The 26,136-nt window shown below is 41.4% G+C and overlaps 1 protein-coding gene across 5 annotated transcripts in view; it reads right to left on the bottom strand.

The window, feature by feature from the left end:
- Positions 1-26,136, bottom strand: part of PKHD1 (PKHD1 ciliary IPT domain containing fibrocystin/polyductin) — a 237,704-nt gene that overhangs the window by 92,904 nt on the left and 118,664 nt on the right. For all 5 annotated transcript variants that reach the window (XM_058835020.1, XM_058835023.1, XM_058835022.1 and 2 more), the window contains exons 46-51: positions 24,838-24,973; positions 23,334-23,580; positions 14,126-14,303; positions 13,292-13,487; positions 4,326-4,391; positions 2,920-3,039 (exon numbers count right to left, since the gene is read on the bottom strand). In XM_058835020.1, coding sequence (XP_058691003.1) covers positions 2,920-3,039; positions 4,326-4,391; positions 13,292-13,487; positions 14,126-14,303; positions 23,334-23,580; positions 24,838-24,973 — 943 coding nt within the window. The remainder of the gene's footprint in view (positions 1-2,919; positions 3,040-4,325; positions 4,392-13,291; positions 13,488-14,125; positions 14,304-23,333; positions 23,581-24,837; positions 24,974-26,136) is intronic.

Below are 26,136 nucleotides of genomic sequence, written 5' to 3'. Positions count from 1 at the left end.
CACCAAGCAAGAACACAAAAACCTCATTTCTAATATGTATATTTTGCTAACAGAGGCATTTTCTACCCATTCAAACCTTCCTGAGACCAGCCCATGAGGTAGCCCTAATGTTCCAATTCTGCTTATTTTGTTAAATAAGCAAATTGAAGCCTTCAATAGCTAAATTTAGGCAGTGCCCCAGTTCTATGGTGAACTCAAGGAATCCACATTCAGTCAAAGATTTCAGCAGTGTCAGACCAAAGCCTTTCCCTGTACTTTACACTAGAAATGAGCACTGGGCATCTATCACTTGCTTTTATGACTCTAAAACTCTTCTTTGGGGGCTAAAAGGACTAAGCCAGTCATACACAGCATACCAGAAGCAGGCTCATGTCTTGGTTTTCAACCAGAAAATCATTGTAGATGGCTCCCAGAAGAGAATTTTAAGTAACCAGAAGACAGCAAAGAGTAAGATACAGCTGCATCTTGCCAGGAGTGAATCACAAAAACTTATTTTGGTGTGCACAGCAGCACAAAGTTTGGGTGGTTTGTAGAATATTTGTTCTCATGAGAACAAATTCTCACTTTTTTGAAGCCATTTGGAGTCACTCTGAGTTTAGCAGGGTCTGCACAAGCCAGTGGAAATGGGAAGAGAAACATCCATAAAATGCTACAATTAAACGTAAATTTTAAAATTGTTGATTTCATTTTAGATTTTGGATCCAAGCAAGGGGCTGGCTTTCTTTGAACTGGAGACTCAAACACTTGTGGCAGCAAAGCAAAGCAAAGCATGTGAAATGGACAGAAAATTCTTCCTGACTAACTTCATTTTAAATGCATTTATTTGAGCAACAAATCCAGTTTCCTTATCACCCTGGTGAGGACCATGACTCTAATTTAAGATCCTGTACTCTCCATTGACTCCAATGCCAGTGTTTCAACACCTCCAAACCAGCAGGAATGAAGAGGGAGATCAAAAATAAAATAGAGGATGACCAGAAAAGGCAGAGATGAAGCAAAAGAGATGGTGTGATAGACAGCTTGTGTTTGTGTTCATGTTTGTGTTCTCAGAATAAAATCAAAGGAGGATTCCAGAAAGGCACTGGAGAGAAGAATAATGTCTGTACATCAATCAACATTTACTCTGGCAATGGGAGTGCAGAGATTTTTTTTTTATAGAATCATGGAATAACCTGGGTTGGAAGGGACTCACGAGGATCACTGAGTTCAGCTCCTGGCCCTGCACAGAACAGCCCCAAGAATCCCACTGTGTGTCCCAGATTATGATCCAGACCTTTCCCCAGCATTATTGACCTTCTCTGGGCTTGCTCCAGCTCCTCACGTTTTCAGGAAACAGAGGAGTTTTATTCATCTTGCATCAAAAACTCATCCTTCATCTTCTTCTCTTGATCTGATCTAAATGACAGAACTCCAAACCCTCAGCCAAAACTTTTTATTTATTAATTTGTTATTCTCTGCTTCTGTGTAAATCTGTGCCTCTTCATATCTGCATCTGACATATGATGGTGAAGGCTGGAATGTTCTGGTCTTATGGCAGTCATGGGCTGATATTGGTGAACCAGTTATCACAGAATTACAGAATCATTAAGGCTGGAAAAGACCTCCAAGACCATCAAGTCCAGCCTGTGACTGATCCCCATCTTGTCACCCAGCCCAGAGCTCTGAGTGCCACGTCCAGGCCTTCCTGGGACACCTCCAGGGATGGGGACTCCAAACCTCCCTGGGCAGCCCCTTCCAATCCCTGACCACCTTTTCCATGAGCAAATCTCCCTGAACTCCAACCTTATCTACTCTTCATCTCAATGTTAGTTCGCTCCAAAACTGAAGAAAAGTAATATTTTTTTAAAATACAGTGTTGTGGTTTTTTTTTTTAATATTTATCAGAAAATTGAAGATTAAATATATACTGGAGGTGTATCATAATTCTTAATTTAACCTGAAATTATATCTATATCTATATCTATATCTATATCTATATCTATATTCATAATCTTTAATGACACAGGCAAGAGAAGATCTAACCATGATTGATGCTCCACTCCCAAATACCAACACAAATATTTCTTCTGTAAACCAAAACCAGGTGGGAGAGGAATAGACAAGAGGCACTGTTATCCACATTTCCAGAAGTGGAGCTGTGGTAGGTAGAGAGACTTAACTGGTTTCAGATAAATGAGAAAGAGACAGCATCAGGTTCTAGAATATTTCAGGGACATATCAAACAATATTCATTGGATCATTCAGTAATTGTATCTGGAAAGGACCTCAGGATCTCATGTAGTCCAACTTCCTGGTCAAAACAGGGTCAGCTCTTGTATAAAATGGTTATCACAAGTTTATTCTCCAGATTTTATTGCAAATTCCCTAATATATTTACTAAAATCCAGCTTTCATGCAGTAATGTTGTAAGATGAGCAGGGATTTAAATGTAACTCAAGTTGAAATACAAGCCTAAGCTAAAAAGTCTAGGAGGCATCCATGGCAAAGGGTTTGAGAGACTACCATTGATAAGTGGGAATTGCAACAGGAAAATAAAATGGGAGGTGCATGTGCATAAATGTAAAATGTGATCCTTTCTCAAAACACAGAGAGAGATGGGCCAAGAGATGATCTCTTTGTGACTGTGGTTCTGGGTCTTACAAATTCTCTTCTGAATTAAGGGCCCTGTACATGTTTCAGCTTGAAAGTCAGTATAAGTGCTTGTGTTCGTGTGTATGTGAAATTGGAAAATCATCATTCTCTCCCAAAAACTACATTTTTGTACCACAGTCTGTGTGACAAGGAACAAGTGCAGGCTCCTGCACACACTGGAATGGCCACCGGTGCCAAGGAGCCCATATTGGAACACAAACATAAATCCCAGGGTAGGCAGAGCCCAGCACCCTCACAGAAATTAAACACCTTTCCTTCCCCACGTACTTGGCAAGATGATGACGTCCTCCCCAGGGCCTGGGATGTTGCCATTGGATCCAGCCCAGCCTTTTCCCACACCATTCCATGTCTCTGGGAGTGACCATTTCAAGACAGCACCAGAAGGAACTGCAAAACAGAACATATGAAGACAGAATTATCATTTTTAGCTGGAAAAATTACCATTTCTTTGATAGTCAAGCATCTGCGATGTCAACATCCTCCTTTTGCCACTGTTGAAGCAACACTAACTTTTCTTTGTTATTTTCCATGCTTAAAGAAAACTGCTTGATTGAATTCCCAGAGCACGGGAATTTCCATACTTTCCCAAAGTATGAAAAATTTAAATAATTAGTGATCAACTCTTACAGGCTTGTTAACACCCAGAAAATAAATTTTCCCATTCCAAGGGGTGACTGAGGCCTGCCTTGGAAAAACAGCTTGACTAAGACACATGGAAACTCCTGGTCCTTCTCCAAAATTTTCTGTTTCACGTCAATCCAAAAGAAAACTCCCGAGCTTTAGGAAAATATTGAAAAAAACTCAGTTTACAAAATGCAGGTGCTTGACTTGCACTTGTATTTTATAGAGCTAATGAGCCAGGCTCCATAAATGAATTACCCCTAAGTTTGTTCTGCCACAGGAGAAGAAGGGAAGCCTTCAAGGGAAAATCCTGCACACTAAGTTTAGTAAATCCTAGACTAATGCAGGCAGGGCCTCCCTCTGGAGGCCTCTGCAAGCACCTACTTCTGTCCTTCCACTGTAAAGGGAGTTCTGGTATTTTTTTCTCGAGGAAAGCTTCTTTGGGGATTGAAATGATGGGAGCAAGCACATGCCTAGGTTTTGGGGGCTAGATCCAGCTCAGTAATGTTGTCAGCAAAGGGAAACATAGAAATTAAACCTGAGTTCCTTAAGTTTGTGTCTCTCTCTCCAGTCACTTGTTTGTTCTGGGAGAAACACCCTGACAAAATGTCTCGAAGCCCTTTTTCCACATAAGTGATTATTGTCAATACACCACATAGCAAGGTAGTTAATACACAAAAATATCAAAATTTGGAGGTCTCCCTTGCCTCTGGTATATTTTTATGTCTGATTCAACATGAAACTGAGCAGTAATATCAGATTATGGAGCACTGAAATACTCTGTAGTCTCACATTCTCCACGACCCTTCTGTCCTGCTGTGGTATTTCCCAGCAGAAGTTTATAGTGTTTTATACTGTGGGATCACACATTTATCTTGAGCAATGGTAGACAGGGCTCAATGAAATGCCTAAATGAATACCAAGAGCCTCCGTTGGCTTGATAGATGAACAAAATACTGAACTGAAAAATAGCAATTTACTCCTGAAAAAAACATAAAAAAGGAATGGTGTGATTCCCACAACACCGTTTTCTGACACAGACTTTCACATACCTGGGGTAGGTGAAGCCACTCTCTCCTTCTCTTTCAGTGTGACCTGAATTAAGTCAGCTCCTGTGACTGAACACAGAGAATTTTAGGGAGTTACAGCAAGGCTTTTCAAATTAACACAAAAAAAAATTAGTAAATCAATTTCCACACATGAATTCCTGACAACATTGTATGTTTCTTAGAAAAACATTTCCTTTAAGAGCAACTTTACATGTTTTCCAAGCATTTTTTTTGTCCTTTTTTTCACGCTTTGAGAAAGGATTAAACAAACACATTTTAATTTACAGATACAGAAGGTCTCAAGACAACTCATTAGAAACAGCTAAAAAGAAAACATTCAACAATCAGAAATTCTAGGCTGGAACTCGAATCTCATTTATCCCACTATAAATCCACAGCAGTTCCACTCACACAAGCAATATCACACCATTGAATGCATAATGTATTAACTGGCTCAAACAGCAAAATACAGCTTTTGTTTTGTAGTTCAGTTTTGATTTTTTTTTTTTTTAATTTTTTTTTTTTTTCTCCCAAAATCTGGTATCTGAAAGAGATGCTTTAATTAGTCAGACTTTATAGACTGAAGACAGGGACCCTGTGTTCTCTGCTGTGAAAAGGGGTCAGCAGCAATTATCACAGTGGTAACCTTTGTGCCCGTGTATTGTCAGTAGGAGAAGGGCCAGAATAATGCAAATCAAAGAGGAGCAGGAGAAAGCTGCTACAGACCCAGCTAAAATCCCACCTCCTCTTCATCTCCAGTGGCATATAAAGGCACTTCCTTTCACTCACCAGACTGGAACAACTGTAGGTTAAAATAGAAACACTCTGACAAACAAATAAATCTCCTGTCCTCTGCCCAGCCCCTTATGGTGACCCTGAAGTGTTGTTGGAAGATTTTTTTGGGGGTAGAAGAATTGCATCAATGAAGCCATTGTCAACACTTTCCTCAGTTCCAGAACATGCCTGGAACTTTCTTCTCTGTGCATCAACCCTCCGATGGGATTTCATGCCATATTGTAATTTACTTATTTTATCTTTAAACAACTCTCTGTACTTTTAAATTGAGAAACCCGTCCTTCCCTACCTCCCTCCTTTTCTCCCAGTGCAACTGAGCAAATTTAAAATAACTGAGGTTCATTAATTTTAAGTGTTCAATAAATTAGTATGAATAATCAAAAAACTTGATTCTTTCTGATAATTACTATTTGATGTCAGTTGAAAGCACTCGATTGAGTTAGCAGCATATGCTCCTATGCCAAATGAGGCTTCCATAATTAAATAGAAACTGATTCCATGAGGTTTTTCCTCATGTCTGATTAATTAGTAATCAGGTGCCTCAGCCCTGTTCTTCAGTGACACCTTCTCTCCCAATGGTAGCTGGGATCTGATCCATGTATCAGTCAAGTCAATCTGCCCCAAACCATCACACAGAGCTCACGCTGAACAGCAGCATGCCTTGAGTGGCCACAAAGTGAACATTGGAGGGGAAAAAAAATGACTTGAAACTGCTAATTTAATGCCTCTGACACAGCTCTTGTGGCTTTCAGACAATACATCTCTGTGTACTTTTATAGTTATGGTGTTTTTCCTTCCCACACAGCACAAAACAGTTGCCAAAGCTGATAAAACAGGCTTAGAAAAAACAAGACAACCAAGCCCTGACACTAGCCTTTTTCACCTAAATATATTTTGTGAGGTTTGGTGGGTTTTCTTGCTTACTTTTGCAGGCACTTGAGTGAAATAATCTAATTAAGGATGTTTGTATTTTTCAGAGAAATGCTGTTCTAATTAAATCCTGAGGGAACATAAAACTTGATCAATATGGTGCATAAGCCTCATAAGGGGGTTCAATCCCTTTACATAGTGAAGTAAGGAACCACTAAGACTTAATTCAGTACAGACTTTTATCATTGCCCTGTCCAGAATCAGGGCAATAATAAAAGCTTCTCATATTTGAAGTGTCATCCCACCAGGAATCATGACTATTCAAACCATTATAAGTTGTTTATACCATTGACATGACCATAAGAATCAGGGACAGAATTCTCCCCAGAACTCTCCACATCCTTGTGACTTGAACAATTATTCATATTGATGGGGTGTGTCGTGGTTTCAAGCTAGTAATAAAAACTTATTTATTTTTTGCTAGAGATATGGATTAAAATAAAAAGAGAACGAGACAGCTCTGAGTGTACTTCTTAAGGGAGTGTTTACAAGTTGAATTCACTTTTTAATGGTCAGATTTGCTGTCAATTCTTGAAAATGGCTGATAATTGGTCAGGAAGAAAAACTCCCATCAGTCACCAGTAGCTTCAACTTCCCTTTTTTTTTAACTCAGTTTTAAAGGTGAAGCTAACCTACGACAGGTGTAAAGTACAATGGTCGTGAATCAGCAGTGTTTTGTTGGTTTTTATCACAAAAACTCCTAAAAACTGATCACGAAAGATAAAGGCCTTGGGATTAATCAAGGCTACAGTGGCATTGTCCTTCTGGTGGCTGTGTTCTGCTGCTGAGTACATTGTCACTGGGTTTCAGAGGACAGGAAGAGACACAGGCACTACAGATGAAGGACATCATTAGTAAACATTGAATTAAGGTGACTCTTGGCAAAATGTAGTTATAAGGCTCCAGGGTTTAGTTGTATAAAACCTTTATAAGGCTCATCAATTTTCTGCCTTATTACAGCTCCTCCTGGATGTTTGGGCTGTGAATCATAAATATAGGCCTTCTGGATGATACTGCTGGTAACTTTTCCTGGTTCAGGGCTCCTTGAGTGAACATGAAGGAGGAGCAACTCAGTCTTTTATCAGCTTTGCAGTGACTCGGAATTTTGCCTGTGGATATTAGGAAGGGCTGAAACTAGGATAAATGGCTCCAATAGCCTGACTTACAAATAACAAGCAGCTCCACGCTATTTAACATCAATTGGGCTAACATCCATCACCAGGAAATCAAAACTTTTTAGACAGCACAATCAACAACACAGTGAGACACACCTCTAGAAACTGGAGAACCTGGGAGAGGGTGTTTTGTCATCCCCTGAGAGGATCTTCTGCAGGAGATACCCAGAAGTATGATATAATGAGGACAATGAAGTAGGGAGAACAGGTGTAAAAACCCATTTTATAAACATATAAATGGATAGATACAATTTTATATATATTTATATTTATATTTATATTTATATTTATATTTATATTTATATTTATATTTATATATTTATAATATATAATATATAATAATATATAATGATATAATATATATAATATAAAATATATTTATTTTTATATACTTTTATATATTTATATATATTAATATATAAAATACATAAGTTTATATATATAGTTATATATAATATATTTAATATATATAATATATAATATATTATATATTATATAATTTATAAATTTATAAACTTATACATATATAATATATATATTTTTATATATATATAAAATTACTCCTGTAGACATTGCATAATCAAAAAATCAACACTAACAGGATTATAAGGGCATTAATGGCATGCATTATAAGGGCATCATCTTATTTCTGTAACTGCTGCACTCTGGTTTCTCTGCTTCCATGCCAGAAGGATGGGAGCTCACCCACCAGGAGAAGGTTGTTTTGTCTCTTTCTGTCTATTAAAATTGAGCAACTGAGGGAATGGGGCAGGAGGGGTCTCAGCCTGGAGAAAAAGAGTCCCAGGTAGGATCCTATTGCTCTCTGCATCTCCCTGGAGTGAGGTCCTAGCCAGGAGGGTGTTGGTCTCTTCTCCCAAATAATTAGCACCAGGACAAGAGGAAATGGCCTCCAGTGGCACCAGGGGAGGTTCAGATTGGACATTAGGAGGAATTTCTTTTTGGAAAGGGTGGTGAAGCATTGCTACAGACTGCCCAGGAAGTTGGTAGAGTCACTATGCCTGGAACAGTTAAAAAATTACTGGATGTGGCACTCAGTGCTCTGGTCTGGGTGACAAGGTGGGGATGGGTCACAGGTTGGACCTGGGGACCTTGAATGTCTTTTCCAATGTAAATAATTTCATGATTCAACGATTACAAGGGGCCCCTCTTTGCAAAGAGCTGACTTTCATTTCATGGAGGTCAGTGAGCAGCCCACATCTGGTCAACTGGCCCACTGAAACAACTGATATGAGTTCTATCTGGCAGGAAGAAAAGACTCATCCCTGTACAATCAGTCCTCTGTAAAGAATTAACTCCATTCTTCATGTCTTTCACCTAGGATCCTCCTCTACCCCCAAGCAATAGGGCTGCAGAAAATATCTGTGTTTATTTATTTTCTGTATTTTAATATTAGAAACAACCATTCTTAAGAGTGTTTTTCCTCTTATACAAAGCAATTACAGAAACCCACAGAGCCTAATGGAAGTGAGATCATTCTCTAGGAATCTAGAAAAGACAATAAGTATAATCAAATTATTTTTTAAGAACCATGGAAATTGTAAACCTGCTTCTGACACAGCAGTAATGTGAGGGTGAGCCTCAGGCCCTCTTAACAACTCACACATGAGCAGCCTGAGCAAAGTCAGCAGGATGACCCATCTCCACAAAAGTTGTGTCTACTGAAAAATGTATTTGGGATAAATAAAAAGTTTGATAATCCTTTCAGTGATGTTTTCAATAATGTTTCTGTCCAGCACTTCAATTTTAGGAAAAAAAAAAAAAAAAAAAAAGCCAAGAAAAATCTGGATGTGAAGGAAGCCAGCACTTTGTTTCATTCCAAAAGAAAATGGTTTAAACATTTCAGAAGTGAACTAAAGGGAAACAACATCTCTCTGGTTTTTAGCAAGTTCCAGTATTGCCCAGAGACCTTAACCAAGGAGCAGTACCACACTGTGCCACAATATGCTGAAATTTGTAGCAGACTTAAGCTCAGAATCTTATTATTGCAATTTACAAAGGATATTTCTCCTTAAAAAAATATCCCAGATGTCCCAGTGGGATGTTTCTTTCCACCACCCTTGTTACAATAAGTGGAGTTTTTTTTTTTATTCAGCATGGCTATATCATGTTTCACTCCCCTGAAATGTGGTTGAGCCACAGCCCATGAGTGTTTCAGTCACACCACAATTGCAGGCCCACAGTGTCCTTTGAGGATCACTTCTCTTAGCACACAGGGTGCCTCAGAGGAAATCAGGGTGATGCCATGAACCATGTCAGAGCAGGGCTGGTGATGTAGAAACGACTGGCACGGGATGCTTCAAGCTTCCTAAACTTCCTCTTCACACAGCATGCAGAAGGGGCATGGGGTTACCTGTCCTTCCATGCAGATTCCTTCAAAATGATCTGAAAAGGTGATTTTTAAAGTGGCTTAGAGGCTGGTGAACAGTTTGATGTGTGTAGGTAGCAGTGACTTCCTTTGTTAATAGGATCATTGCCCATATAACAGAAACATTCTCCATTACAATTATTTCTCCCCATTCAGCACCCCCTGCATTCTCCTGCTCCCAAGCCTAATTTACAAGACTCCAACCATCAGTGCAACTTAACTCCTTTAATCCCCTCCATACGGTCTATTTTCTTGCCTTTTGTGTTAGACAGACCTTTTTTTTTTTTTTTTTTTCTCTCCCCAAAGATAAACAAACACTTGCATGACGCCAGGCAATTTCGGATGGAAGAGGGCACGGAGAAAGCCTGAGCCCAAACTTCAGGCCAAGGTGGCTTCATTCAGCTGCCAGCTTCGTTTGAATAACAATATCTTCTCAGTCACGGGGTTTTCCCTTCCCCTTCTCCCCATTTTCTCCCCCATGCAGGCCTGAGTAAAAGGCTGTGTGAATTCAGGAGCCTGCTCATTAATGAGCTGGCATCTGATCCGTATTTACCCACGTTAATTCTGGGTGTAATGCACCCCTGCCACTTCCCCACAGTTTGCCCTAAAAGGCTTTCTGAGGGGCACAAAAGCAGAGGGTCAAAAGTGAGTTGACCCCTGCCAGAACGTACAATTATTGCAAAGAGGTGGTAACACCAGCAGCTGTCGAAACCCCAGCGAAGCGCTTCCAAAAGTGGGAGGATGACGAATAGGCTGGAGCTCTCCCCTCCGCCCGGCGAGAGCCGCCGACTTTGGGCAGGAAGAATGATGGCCCTCCCGAGCAGCTGCAATAATTGTCTCGCCATTGTCCCCCGGCCCTCCCTCCGCCACCCCCTACAAGTGCCCATTGTGTTGGCGGAGTCGGGTGATTTTATGCTCGGGCTGATGCTGTTTGCGCCCAGCTGCCCGAGCGCTGACACACGAGCCTGGAGAGGGGGGACCCGCGTCTGCTAGACGGGGCTGCGACATACCAGACCTTTTACATAAGTCAAACAGGAACAAATGACTCTTTATCAGCCCCTTCTCCCTTTGAAGTGGCGGCTGCTTATAGGCCCTTACAGCTTTTCCTCCTTAGCCCGAGCAAACATCCTCCTTTTGATATGCTACATGCTCATTATCTCTGCCCCATTTAATGATTTTTGATTGAAGGGTGGCAGCGCGGTTGCCGAGAGGGGAGTTAAAGAGGCTCCACGCAGTCAGGACAACAAGAAAGGCTTTCCTTGTGCAGAAGCCTAAATTTGGAGTTTCTTAACAGTGTGTTCTTGTTCTTAGCAGCAGATAAGGGCTGAGCGTGAAATTCTTAATTAAGCAGTAAATAGAGAGTGGGGTGTCAGCAGATGCAGCCTGTAGCCATGGAGACCAAGCCTGATGAAGGAGGGAGCTCAGACTCGATGCCGGCCCTGGGCTCGGGCATGACTGACAGCTGAAGAATCCGACAAAGCTTGTAAACTGGATTAATTAGTTGACTAATTATTTCATATAGTAAAATGTAAATAAAATATTTTTTAAAATATATATATATATATATACAAACGCTAAAAGAGCCAACTTGCAGAGTTAGGCAGGACGATGTTCTGAAGGCCAGACCTTCTAGCCTTGTCCTCCCTGTGAGTGTCCTCCTGTGTGAGCGGACTGCTGGGGTTTCAAGGCCAGAAGGGACTATTGTGGCAGCTTTCTCTGACCTCCTACAGAGCATGAATCTCGCCTCATGAGGTTTCTAATAGCTTCTCACAGAGCTGGAGCATATTTCTCTGAAAAGACGGCCAAGCATCTTCTAAGGACCCTGAGTGATGGAAAGTCCACCACATGCCATGAATCTGCTCTGCTGGCTAATTATCCTCACCCTCTCAGCCTGCACAGCGGAGAGAAGGAGAGGAATTAAATCCCACACGAGGGCCAGGAATCTGCTTGCTTTGTTTCAAACTTTTACCCTAAACTGACAGCATAGATATTAGGTACCTGACACTGAATTATTGATCTCACTCCTACAAAAGTCCTCGCAGAAAATGTTCACAGCATTAATTATACATGTTAGGTGTTGTCATAAATTTCCCCTTGTGCACTTTGGATGATTGTTTCTCTCTCTCTATTATAATGAGGAGCCACCACAAGCTCTTCATGTAATAAAAATCAAGATGAAAATAAGGCAAGAAGGGTTAGGGTTAGGGACAAGAGAAGGACAAGAAGGTATCTGTGATGCAAGAGTGACATATGCCAGCCAGACCACTTTTGTCCCAGCCTTCCCAAGACTGTCATCTCCTCTACTTTCAACAGCAGAGGCCAAGCTACAGATGCCATCCTCTGAGCTTTCCCATGCTGCTCTGACAGTGCAATTCAGGATATGCAAACTGAAATGCAGACGTCATTTATATTTGAAGGAACAAATCTATGCTGTTAGTAAAGATAAATAACATTTTTCTTCTTTCAGTAAATACTTGACTTGATCTCTGGCAAGACTTAGACACAACTGCTAAATTTATAGTAGCCAATCTACACCTGAACTGTATCTAAACAGGCACAGGGCACAGAGCTAAGACCAGAACCCCAATAATCTACATGGTTATAATACTGGCCAAATTCCTGGCACGGCTTTGGCCTAGACCAGGCAAACTCCCAGATGGTGACCGGTACAGTTTGGGATTCAGCAAGCACAGGGATCTTTTATAATTTGAAGCCTGGGTGCATCCAGCCCGTTTTTAGAGCTAAAATGTTAAACACCAGCTGTGCTGTGGCAGTTGCTGAAGGACCAGAGGTGGACACAGCAAGGGTGATCCTCAGACTGAAGCAAAGGTTTGGCCTTCCCCACTTCTCCACAAATGTCATTTTCCACACTGGCTGATTTTCACTGTTGCCAGACCAAGCTCAGTGGATTGCCTGCCCTCATTCCAGGTGTGTTTTACTCTCCACTGTCACAATGACTGTTCTAAAGGGATCCCACATGAGAAATCCATTTGCATGTCATCTCAGTAGTTCAAAATCAAGGGAAATGTATTAAATTTAATGGAACAGGAGAGTGAAAACTCATCTGTTATAATGAGAATCATCATCTTTACTTTCCCAGTATGAGTCATGAAGGAGAATTTAATCTTCTCAAAAGACACCAAAATATATTTGTGATTCCTACTTCTGCTGCTATTAATAAAGGCAACAAACATTACCTTGTTTTTGACATAGAGAGCTTAGACATTTATAAAATTATTTTCTTGAGAATGGGAATTATGGAAAATGTCCATTTCTCTAAAAAAAAATAAATAAAATACCTTCACACTCCATGATCCCATATACAAAGTCCCATAGGCAAAGGTCTAAGATGTCTTTGGAAGTTTCCAGGCCTAGGAAAAATTCTCTCCCAGTTATCTTATTGCCTTCAGTGGGCTGACCCTAGCAAGATGACCATGATTTATTAATAATACCTGTGCTATAGGACCAGATGACAACAGAGATCATTAGTGGAATTTAATGCCTTTACCATTCTAAAAAAAACCCCAACAATTCACATACAAATGATGTCACATCTCCCACTATTTATGGCACATTCCTTTTGCTGCTAGGTCAGGCATCAGATAGATCAGTTAGGGATGGGTTAAAGAGACATCAGCTCTGTCACCATTCTTGATCACAAATGTAGATTGCACTGCACTTACCCAAATAGGTGAACTTCCCCAGTTTTCTGTCAAGATGCCAATCACAGCTCCTGTGGTACTCGTAGGAAGGGAGCAATGGGAGTGGCTGTCCCCTCCTTGTCCCACAGGACACCACAGCCTCAAGATGGGCAGGAAGATCCTTGTGTTCCATCAGCAGGTAATTTCCAGCCTTGAAGTTGCTAAATGTCACTGAATACTGGAGAAGAGGGAACCAAAAGAAACATGTCTGAGTCTGTGGTTAGAGCTCCGTGGAGTGCAGCATGAAGGAGTAAAGAGGATGGTGCTCCTCACAGGCAATATGTGTTGAGAACATGAAAAGAGATGTAAAACTAAGCAGGAGGTGATGGTAAATGCAGAAAAAGTCAACTCCCCTCATCGCATTTGAAAGGTGAAGATGAAAAATGTCTTCTGAAAACTGTGCTTCAATGTGACTTAAGGCAATAAAAATCCTTGTGGCTCCTAAACACCACACTGAACTTTTACTCAAAATATCCAAAATCATCAAGTGTCCAAGGTGGGATGGGGCCTGGAGCAACCTGGTCTAGTGGAAGATGTCCCTGCCCATGGCAAGGGTTGGAACTGGAAGAGCTTTAAGGTCCATTCCAACCCAAACCATTCCATGATTCCATGACCTTGCTGCTCCAGGTGACTATTGAGAGCTTATCTAAGAGATAAGAGATAGCTTATCAGTCATCTTATCTAAGCCTATAAATACAGAGAGACTTTCTCAGTGCACTTAACTCTAATTTTTTTCTCTCTGTTCATCCAAAGAGATGAAAGAGTGATTATCTCTTCCAGATATAATTCTGAAATTATAAAACCTTCCCGTGTTACCTGGAGCTGTTTGCTGACCAAAGGGTTGTCAAATGTCAACGTGTAAGTCTCTTTATCCAAGAGAAGAGCCATCCAGCCATACAGGTTTGATAAAGTATCAGAGACATAATTTACTGTGTCTGTCTTATTCCTACTGTCAGTCACAGTTAAATTATAGGGAATGTCTGGAGCCTCTTTTCTGCAGGAAAAAAAAAAAAAAAGTAATTACATTTTTACACTGAACTCTGTCATTTTGCAACCTGTACAGCTCTATTTTTATTTTAATTCCTTTCGCTGCTGTGGATCTCCCTTAGAATGTGCCTCCATTTTTGTAATTCCATACAAATGCCTTGCAAAACAATATTTTGCCCCAAGTGTTGTAAAAAAAAAAAAAGAAAAAGAGAGACACAGCATGTAGGAATAAAGGAAGAGGAAGAAAGTAGAGAAGTGGTAACACCCAGGGTGCCATTTCCTACATTGCCAGGGTATTTTCCCTCCACCAGACTCATGGGCCTCATGTTCAGCTTTTAGGATCTTCAAGAAATGTTACAGAGTTTTGTTATTAGCCTCACCCCAGGCTGGGTGGGGTTTGGAGCAACCTGGGATAGTGGAAGGTGTCTCTTCCCATGGGAATGAGATGATCTTTAGGGTCCCTCCCAATGCAAACCATCCTGTGGTTCTGTGATTAGTCACTGCCATATGAGTGGCCAAAAGTCTACCTGAGTCTGAAAATACAAGAGTCCTGTGTAATCCAAAGAGTTGATCTTTGCCTGCAGTCAAAGCTGGGGCTGCTGTGGGCTGATTAAATCCTACACAAAATGGGTGAATTTTTAGTACAGAATCCAAATGAGAATTCAACCCCCCCTTCTCACTAGAACTTTGCACTCCTAATTTATGACCAGTCTAGTCAAGAGAACAAACCCTTACTGAACAGATCAACATTAGCACTGATATCATGAGGGGTCATAAACCCTTTAGATTTAAAGCTGTGGTAGATTACTCTCAGTTTTGGCATTTGAGCTGACACTAAGCTTAAAAAATCCTCTTTTTTAAGCATCCCTTGAATAATTTTTCTCACTGTTTGAAGCATTACCTTACAACTACACATCTCAGCATATTATCTAACCTCTCAGACTGGATATAGATTACTAACCCAAGACAGTGCTTAAACTCATGTCATCCTGCAATTTGCCTGTATTTGCAATTTTAGGTTGGTTTGTTGCTTTTTTTTTCCTCCTAGTGCTTTGGAGATATAGAAAATCACCAAAGCAGTCATCCCAGGTATATTTTTCTTTTCTCTTTTAAAATCAGTTCAGGGATTTTTATTTTTTGTTGTTGTTGTTGTTGTTATTCTAGTGTCTGTCACTTTGTCAAAGCGCTTTCTGGTTACCCAGAAACATTCAGCTGAGAAACAGCAGTGGCAAAGCGAAGTGTGAATCAGCAAAGAATCACTCAACCAGAAGATATTGGCAGACCAATGAAACTGGAAGGAGTTTATAAGGCTTAAACAGCTTTTGTACCACTAATAAACCTCCTCTTATGGGCATTAACTGGACCAGGATATTAGGCTGCTAATTAAGCAAGTAAATGACAACAAGCACATTATTGCCACAGTTATCAGCACCTGCACAGGTATTCAGGAGAACATTTCCAGCAGCAGAAGGACACAACACATAATGCAAAACTCTCTTGCACATCAAAAGGTGCTTTATTGAGTTACAAAGATGTCCTATGCCACAGCAAGTGACAGGGACTCAGACCCATCCTCTCAGCATAAATTCACATGGTTTTATTCCCTATTTATTTCAATTTTCATCGCTGGAGGGTTCTGAAGAGAACAGCTTGAATCACTTTTATTGGGGGACTCTCCCCAGTACCTCCAGGAGAAGGGAAGACAGAGAAGAAAGCCTGGAAGGGACAATCCTGTTGGGATACATGTCTGACCTGTCAGAACAGAAATCAGGTGGCAATTCCACACCAGCATGTAGATCCAAGAGCTAGTGAATGGGAATGGGAATTCACTAACTAGTGACTTAACTGTGAATACATTTTTGTTGGAGACCAATATTGAGAAGACCCCAAATAAATACCTTAAACTCTAACTTCCAAATGGCTACAGTTAAGTGAAGTATATCTTTTCCTGTGTGTCTACTTATAACAGACAAGCTATAGAATCATGGAATCTTTTAAATTTGAAAAGACCTCTGAGATCATCGAGTCCAACCATTAACCCAACACTGTCAATGACACCTCTAAACCATGTCCCAAAGTGCCACATCTGCATGTATTTTAAATCCCTCCAGGCATGGAGACTTAACTGTATTTTTAGAGAGTTAAGAGCACCACTTCCCCATGAAGCTCATTTCAGTGCCTGACTTCCTTTTCCAGGAGGAAACTCTTTCTAATATTCAATCTAAACCTCTCCTGGTTAATCTTAGGGCCATGTACTCTCCTCCTGTCCCTGTTCCCTGGGAGCAGAGCCCAACCCCCCCTGGCTGTCCCCTCCTGTCAGGGAGTTGTGCAGAGCCAGAAGGGCCCCCTGAGCCTCCTTTTCTCCAGGCTGAGCCCCTTTCCCAGCTCCCTCAGCCTCTCCTGGTGCTCCAGCCCCTTCCCCAGCTCCATTCCCTTCCCTGGACATGCTCCAGCCCATCAATGTTTTCCTTCTCAGGAGGGTCCCAGAGCTGTCCCCAGCACTGGAGGTGTCCCCGCAGTGCCAGCACAGGGGACAGGCACTGTCGCTCTATTAGGAATGGCGAGATGAACGACACAGACTCTCTCAGGAGTCGACCAGGAGAATTTCTCTCAGTTTATTGCTTCAGATCTTTTTTACAGACCGATACGTGGAAAGTGCAGAAAATAAACTCTTATTGGTTAGTAAACTAACACATCACCATCATTGGTCAGTGGGGCACACCACCCCTCGACCTTCTCCTGCAAAGAAAACAAGGAACAGACAAACAGCACCTGCAAGGCTGTTTTCTGTCTCTGAGGATTGTTTTAATTCCTCTTCATGAATTCTCAGGCCACTTTCTCAGGCAAGACTGAGAAAGCTATGCGGCCTGCAATTTCCACATGCTCTCTGTTTCAGAGTTAGCATCCACAAGGCACTGCCCTGCTCCTGCTGCCACCCCAGAGCTGGCACAGCCCAGGTGCCATTGGCCTCTTGCCCACCTGGGCACACCTGGCTCATGTTCAGCTGAAAGTCTGTTCATGACCCAGGAAGAAACAGAGCAGGAGTTACCTTATGGTCTGGAATCTCTCAGGTTTTCTTGACCTGGAACATTGTGTCCTCATCTTTTAAATGCATTGATTGAGGTGTTGCCACCCATAAATTTATTTCCAGCTCCTGATGTACTGCCCACAAGCAAGCCAAAAATTTGGGAAACCTAGGAATCTTCTCAGCTCAGTGTACAAGTTAGCTGGTGCAAGGACACGATAAGCCTGGGATACATTCCCCCCAGAAGGATGTCAGTGTATTGTTTTATCACCTCCACACCAAAAAGGCACCAAAATGGAAGTACCCTACTAATGGAATTACCAGCCACAATTAGCACCATTTCCATTTGCCCTAAATAGCCAGTGAATTCACTGTGCCCTAAATAGCCACCAATCTACCTCTCTTTAATGTTAATGAAGTTGAAGAGCGCTGGTGTACACGAGCATTTCTAATTCAGAGGATCTGAGGGAGCCTGCACGCATCATTAACATGGAGAGCTTCATTATCAAAGGAAAGAGCCTTCCCCTGAACTTCTCCTGGCTTTATTTGAAAGAAACTAGGAAGCAATGGTCTTAATGCAAAATTAACCCTCCCTTTAAACTGCTGGAAGCCTTTACAAACTGTAAGGGGGGAAAAAAAAGGATGACTCATTGTAAAGGCTGTATTTTTATATCGAAGCAGGTTTCAATTAAGGAGCAATTTGCTTTAGAAATATGGCAGGATTACAGGATAGGGCTTTACAGTCTGAGACACAATTCACCAATTGTGACTGTATAAACTGTTATGTAATTTAGCTCAAATGCATTGTGCAGAACTGCTCGACAGATATGGGCCACAAAGGATTTGTTAAGCCAATCAACAACATGGAGTAGAACAAATATTAGCTCCCCTGTTTATGTTTACCATTAACTTATTTATCCTAAGGGTCCATATCTCTGTGTATGAAGGCAGGCACTCTGTTTAGCTCTAAATGCTTTCTGTTTGTGTAATAATCCATTATGATTATCCCTCTTCAAAAACAGGAAACAATTTAGCATTGAACTTCAAATGGGACACCAAATGTTTATATCAAGAGTCTATGTTTATTGTTGGCCAAAGGGAGGCTAATTCCAAATTATGACCATATCAAACACTTTACAGGTTTAATCTTGGGCCCCAGACCAGTTCACTTTATTTTAATTGCCAAGAACTAAGAATTTTCAGCTGTTTTCAGTAAATGTGTGTATCTTTGTTGAGATACCAAGCTCATTATTCAAATCTGTCTTTTATTATGAATCCTTAGTAGCAGTGATTTTTTTCATGCACGAATCCTTTAGGAAATAAACAGATCTTTGACCCTGATCCTAAGTCACCACCATGGGCTGACTTTTAAGTAAAAGAAGAATTGAGATGGTTTCCCAGGAATAGAAAGGGTTGTGACTGACAAGCCAAGACGGATTCATTCAGAGTAGAATTCCAGTTTTCTACCCCGGACTTCCAAAATCCCCTGTGTTCTTAAAACATTTCCCCAGATCCTGCAGTTCACAAGCTGATATTTTCAGGAGAACTAAAATCAGACAGAAATTCTGAGCTGGCAGGTGGTTGGTAAACAAACATTTCAAACGTCTGCAGTGTGAGCATAGCAAAGACCAAGGGATGACCACTTGGTCACTGCTTTTCCCACATCAGGTAGAGCTCTGAAGAGTCCCTGGAAGTGTCCAAGGCCAGGCTGGACGGGGCTTGGAGTAGCCTGGGATAGTGGAAGGTGTCCCTGCCCATGGCAGGAGGTAGAATGAGATGATCTTTAAGGTCCCTTCTAACCCAAACCATTCTGTGATTTCAGGATCAATATATTGGTTATTACAGGGAGTCCCAGCTGAGGCACCTGGCTCTGATCTATCCAGGCCACAAGAAGAATCCTAAGGATTTGCCAGATTTCTCCTTGCAAGGAAAGCAAGCTTAGGACCAGAAAATGTTGCCTCAATGTTAAATTTGTCTCCCTGCACTTAGAAATACCCCAGATTATAATCAAGCTGAGGGAGAAGGCTTGAGGAAATGTTTTGCATATTCATAACACTGTGCAGGATCTGGTTTTGCTGCCCATACCCCTGACTGCAGGGTGAATGGAAAGGTGTCCTCCACTGGGAAACAAATTTCTCTTGGTGGGATGAATCTGAAATGTCAGAAATGCATCAAAGTAAAAGCTGAATCTCTAAAGCTAATGAGTTGGTAACTGAACAGTCAATAATTTAGTATTTTCTTTCTTTGTTACATCACAGGAGCCCTCAGAGGATGGGTTATGGGGACAAGTGACCATGTGAGCTGCCCCCTGCGTGGGCAGAATCCTGTACATGGGGAGGACACATGGCCAGAGAGTGACTGAGGACACTGAGAGAAGAATTGTGGTTGTCAGGGTGTTCCACAGCAGGGGATGTTCAGCTGAAGGCACCACAAAGAGTAAATACCAAAGGAAAAGCAAACCTAGAGTAATCAGAACTCTCTTCAAGACTCAAAGACACAGAGGTAGGGGGACACCAACCCACCAGCACTGGCTGGGTTTGCAGCAGATATGCAGCACACAGAAGAGGATGTTGGAGCTGATTTAGGAATTAAACCCATAAAGTTAATCTTTTGCTCTGCAGCAGAAGAGGGAAACAATAAAAGGCTTGATCTACAAGACTGGTACTGAGCAAATCCAAGGTTTCCCCAATGAGAAAAGGAAAGCAAATTAGAGGGACCAAGAGGGAAACTCCCTTTTGGCAGCCACAGCCACCGAGTGTTTGGAGTCCCCTTCGCCGTGAGGTGCTGCAAGTCTGCAGATTATTCCAATGCTCTCCTCTTGTAAAAATTATGCATAATGTGAAGAAACTTTGAAAGTCACTTAATCATGTTATGACAATTTTTTAATGAAAATTTGTTTTAATATTAATAGAGATTCATAGTTTCATGATAATATGGGTAGCGGTGGCATTTGGAGCAGCCGTTTCTAGCCTGCAGCCATGCTGTGCTGTGCCATAGCATAAGCTGTGCTTCAGACCACTCAATAACTTTCTCACATATAAATTTATAAAGACTTTTATAAGCTCCAATTACATTTTTAAAAGACATAAAACCCCTCTTTAAAGTGTGCTTACATGACACATTAGTTTTAACTTTCAACTGGACTTTGTGAAGAAGGGTTTTGTTAGAGCAGTGCAACCTTGGAAATTAATCCCTATTTCCCAGGAAGTTGCTGAGTGAAGTAGCTCAGGACAGTCACAAAATGCTCAAGATAATAGTTTTCCTTTTAGAAAAGAGCTTCTATACTTTTTTTTCTAATCAAGAATTCTTTTTCTCCCAAACACATAGTTTATTTTGGGAAAAAATGTCAGTACAACACATGAATTTTGGTAAATTAAACAGCACAAAGATAAACAGTCAACTGCCCACATTGTATCATAAATAATTAAAATTGTTCCAGACATTCTTTTAGCTGGCACCAAACAGCCCTATCCCTAACAGCTCCCAGGCAGGGGATCCTTCCTAAAGGTTAGTGCCAATGAAACATCCCTGATGTTTTGGAGACTGAGATGGTAAAAATATGACCATGTCCAATCCTTGTCAGCTGCCCTCAGGGTCAGGGAATGATCCCGAGGTTGCTGAGATAGAGGTTGCCATACTAGGTCTCACCTCTTAAAACCCATTATTTGCCTCAACCTTCAAAATTTGTGGAGCTGGAATCCACAAATCCTGAAATTCAGGATAAGCAAAAAAACCCCCACAATCTCCAACCTCTCATGTTTTTTTTTGAGGAGCACAGAAAATTCAAGTTACAGACCTGACAAGTCTCATATTCCATGGCCTGGTAGAGCACAATAGCAAGATTTCTTCCAGAGAGATTTTTAACTCTTTTCTCATCAGAAATAAGATAAGGATAGCCAAGCAACTGTGCTTTTGTCTCTTCATTGAGATGAGACGGATCCAAAAGGAACTTGTTAGGAATTTCTTTCCTGTCACCCACCTGTCTTTATTCTCTTTATTCAAACTCTGCCAATTGCTCCTAGTCATGTTTTGCTGTATTAATCATAAACCATTCTCTTTTTATGGCAAACACTCTCCCACACATCTGGAGAAAATTCACCCATTTTCCTTCTCCCACCCCCTCATCCTCTGGTCATGCTATAGATATTTTATTAATTGACTTTTACTCTTCATCCCTTCCAGCTCCTTTTATTCCCCACCCTGGTCCTCTCCCAAGTTCCCTTTGGAGCTCTATCCATCTGAACAAAGTCTCCCTGGCTCACCACACTCATTTGGCTGGATCTGACAGTCTTTCAACTTAACATGATGGTGATTTGGCTGCTGGGAGCTGCTCAGGAGAGAGGATCTGGAAGCAGCACAGAGGGGATGCTCACAGTCTCTGGGGTTCCTCTGCTGAGCACACAGTCCTCAGGAGGACAGGATAACAGCTGCCTTCTTCTTCTCAGACTGCCAAGGATCTCTGATGGAAATTGACTCCCAGCTCATGCAGATGAATAATAAAGAATCTAAATAAAAGGTTCTTGTTTGAAATAAAACCTTAATTGAGAAGTCTATGAAGATATGACTAATCATTGAATCCTGGAATAATTTAGATTGGAAGGGACCTTACAGCTCATTTAGTTCCAACCCCCTGCCATGGGGATAGACACCTTCTACTAGACCAGGTTGCTCCAATCCCTGTCTAAGTCTTGAGCACTTCCAGGGAAATTCTCATGGAGTTTACTGGGAAGACAAAATTTAGGTCCAGTTAAGTTTTCCAGAGTTAACAGCAATGGTGCAGATGAACTCCTGCTTCTGCTTGCTCCTTACCCACTTTTTGATGCCAGGAGAAACAAGGTGTATTAAATATATTAACTGTCATTAATTATTAATAATTACATCGTGGAAGTACCCAAAAGCACCCAAATCACTCTACAGGCAACATTTAGAGAAGCTCCATCCACCCACACAGCATCAGCCCAAAGATCTTGCAGCCGATTTCATCAAGGTAAATGCAGACTAGAAAGGGAATTAATTTCCCCAAGACCTCTTGGTTAACTGCTTAGGAAAGACACCAAGCACAGTTTTATTTTGCCTTTTACCCAGTACTCTTTTATTTAAATCAGAATTATGCCAAGCTCTTAAAATTTTGAAGATTTTGGTTTCATTACAAAACACAGTAATGTAAAACATGCAAAGCCTGCAGGTAGCTCATAGTTTTCTCCTCCAATGGAAAAACCAATTAGTTTTTTTCCTATTTGGGAAGGGATTGGAGTTTTTTTCCCTCCTTCTTCTAAAACATGAATTATGAGGCAGATGTGAATAATTAACAGCCCTCTGACAGAGCACTTCAGGATTTCTGCCTGCGTACTACTAACCTGAGACAGCAAAAAATGGATAATTGTTCAGATTTGTACTTCAAAAGGAGAGTGAAATGCTGAGCAGGGGACTGGAAAGGGAAGATGAGCATGGGAAGAAAAGCAGGAGCGATGTTTAGAGCTCTAAAAGTCTTTCACCCTTTTTCTTATGTCAGAAATTTGCAAATGTCCTCCCTGGGTGATAGAAGTGGTGTCAGTTCTTGCCTGAACAGCATTTCTGCACTGGATCCCCTTAGCTGCCAGCTGGTGAAAGGCAGGGACAGTTCCAGCTTGGGGAGACAAGTGAACTGGGCCAGAACTGGGAGCTGTACAGCCACCAAAGCTGATGGGAGCGACCTGGCTGTACCCCAGGACTGGATTATTATTAGAGCTTTTTCTAATTTCCCAAGCTATCAAATACCAATATCAATATCAAATTCAGTGTGAGATGCCAGATCTGACACAGCACCTCCAGAAGATTCTTGTCCTTCTGCCATGGAGTGACAGGCCATGGGAGACAGCACAGCAGATGCCACTGCTCAGGCTTTAGACCTGGTTTAGGACCAAGAAGAGAGGCAGCAGCCCTGGGACCAAGCTCAGATCCAGCAGCAATCTCAGAATAACATGTAGCAGAAAAAACCCATGCTGTATTTTGGGAGCTGGAGCAATTACTTACACATGAAGAGCCATACGGTGGAAAACAAGGTCACTGTCACAGACACTGCCACCAGAAGCTTGGCTGAAGTTGGCACTGGCTGTGCAAGACACTGCCAGGATATCTGTGGAAGGCAGGACATGACTTCCCTTCTGTCCCGTGGTGGAGCCGTCGAGATCCTCAAGGATGGCAGAGTGAGGAAAGGGGAAGGACACTTGGAAAGGGGAATTGGTGAAGGTCAGATGTTCAGCTGTCACTGTAAACCCACCTGTGGGTGACAAGAAGCATTTCTAAAAAAACAGAATGGTCACATCATCTAATGGGCCTGAAGACAAGTCTCTGGGAAAAAAAGAGACCAGCTTCATTCCACTTTGCCTTTGGAAAAATGTCTGATGGGTCAAAAAAATTGGGAGATACAGGAAAATAAATAGAGATGGTTGTAGGAATAGCTATTGGTGTGTATGGCCAGACCAAACTTGCCCAGTATCCTGCTGTGACTGTGGTTCAGACTTGCCTGATCCAGGTGCTTCTCTTGGCCCTACCAGGATCTCCTCAGTGACTCCAAACTCTTCTTCACAGGCCCCACAGCCAAAATTACAAACTGCACAACAGTGATTGGTATGGATCCTGTCTGCCTTTGTTTGAAGGTAAATTTTTTAGAGGTGAGTACATTGTGTAAATGTACTTGACACTTCTGTGCATGTGCAGCACCCAGCAGAATAAACCCTTGGCTGAGAAGTGAGTCTGGAGGACTTTTTCACTACTGAAACACAGATAGCTACAAAAAAAGATGATTATTCATGCAGGCTAAAGTTTATGAGCACATTAATACTTACAGACATGTCAGAAAATCATAGCCCCATGGACTGTAACAATTCAGCTTTGGCAGGAGTGTCCATACTGAACATGGGTTGCTATTTGACTGTCCTATTCCCAGTTTTAGCCTGACTAAGCCAGATTTTCCTATTCCTTCTGTCCTTTGATCTCATCTCCTGAAATATTTTTCTCTTCTATGTTATTGTAGGGCAGTCTTCATTTATAAATAAATATATTTTATTACAATACAAGAGGCAATTGCAGTTGGAACATTCTTCAAAGAGCCTTTGAGTACCTCTTCAAAGCTCAGAAGGATGCTTAGTTTACACATTATCTTTGGCAAATTCACCTCAGGTTTAGGCTGGCCTGAGGTAGCAGCAAGGTGAAATTCTGTGAGGTTGTGTCACAGCTTTTAAAGAAATCATCACTAGAAATTTTACCTCCCAAAATGAAGAGAAAGAAGGCAGAGCTTAAAACATGTTTCCACTGAGAAAAGAGTACCAGTGCAGAAATCAGGCTACGTTTGTCATAAAATAAATGCAATATGTGTCTTCAACTGAGTGATAAAGATATCCAGAAAGACTGGGGAGAACCTGAAATTTCAGCCTATGCAAAGGAGTTATCAATGGTCATCTATGGAAACTATGAACTTGTAATGGGAGGGGAAGGGATTTGGGAGTCCTGAGAAATAAATATAAACCAGACTCACCCTGCCCTCGGAAACAGCCAGAACAAGTCCTGATCGCTGTGCAAGTGTTCACATCAAAGTTCCTGAAAGCTGTGTTGGAGATGAAGAGCTGGTATCTTTTGGGAGTCTTTAGTCCTGCAGACATACAGGTCCTATCCTGAAGTGAAGGAAACATCACCATGTGAACCACAGAGTCCTAGAATTGTTTGGGCTGCAAGGGACTTAAAAGTCACCTCATTCCAACCCCTTGCCATGGGCAGGGACATCTTCCAAAAGACCAGGTTGCTCCAAATCCTGTCTAACCCAGCCATGAACATTTCCAGAAGCAGAGGATCCAGGATGCAGCAGCTGGGAATGCAAGAGTGAGATTGCCCATAGTTGTGGAGTTTAAAGGACAGATGTAAGATATTGTTTGGCAAATTCTGACAACATCCATCTAATTCCTCACCTAAAGAAGGTGATAGCATCACTTTTATGGACAACTTGTTGCCCTTTGTTTGAGTTGCTGCAGAGTAGTTATGATGGGAAAATTGAAGGGAGAGGAAAGTTTACATTCCCTGGGGAGAAATAATCCACCTAAAAGCCACAGTGGGTGAATTTTTACAACCCCATTTTACTTTACCTGTTTTGTCCAGCAAGTGGGAATTTTTCCTACCTCTCAAAAATGACCATTCTTATTTCTGCCCTAAGAAAAATCTGAGCACTGATTCAAAGGCATTTTGTGTGATTTGGGATGGGGATGCACTTAAGCCAAGCTCTCTGAAAAGCCGTAGAGGACTTCAGAGTCCATTAGAACTTAAAGAACCAGAAAGGAAGAGCAAAAGCCACGGGAGATGAAAAACACAATGGAAAAACTGGATTTTGGGGTGATTGTAGTCCATGACACAGTGGAAGTGTACAACCCTCTGCCAAACAGTCTTGGAAATAGGCTGGAAATAAAGATATAGTTAGAGTTAGTGAGCAGCCTGGAGGAAGAAGGAGTCTGTGGTACTGTTTCTGAGGCCAATAAATACTTGTAGAATGCATCTCAAAAGCCATAGTAAAGAATCAGTCAAGAAATCCACCCTATGTGAAAACACCTGCAATTGAAAAGAAAGAATGTAATGGACTCTTATAAGTAGATTATTACTTCAAAGAGAAGGTGCTATCTTCAGTCTTTGTAAGGCAAAGTAGTTCCATCAGCTGTTTTATTCTGAGGCCAAAACATCAAGAGTGATAGTCCTGGTCCTTGGGCCATCCTATTGCAAGTCACTGCTGAGCAGAAATCCCTGGTTTCTGGTAACAAATTGCTCAGAAAGTTTCTCTTGGCGTTTTTTCTTA

This window comes from Poecile atricapillus, chromosome 3, assembly GCF_030490865.1.
Source record: "Poecile atricapillus isolate bPoeAtr1 chromosome 3, bPoeAtr1.hap1, whole genome shotgun sequence".
Lineage (NCBI taxonomy): Eukaryota > Metazoa > Chordata > Aves > Passeriformes > Paridae > Poecile > Poecile atricapillus.
Note: the sequence above shows the minus strand (reverse complement) of the source record. Positions and strands in the feature narration are given on the sequence as shown.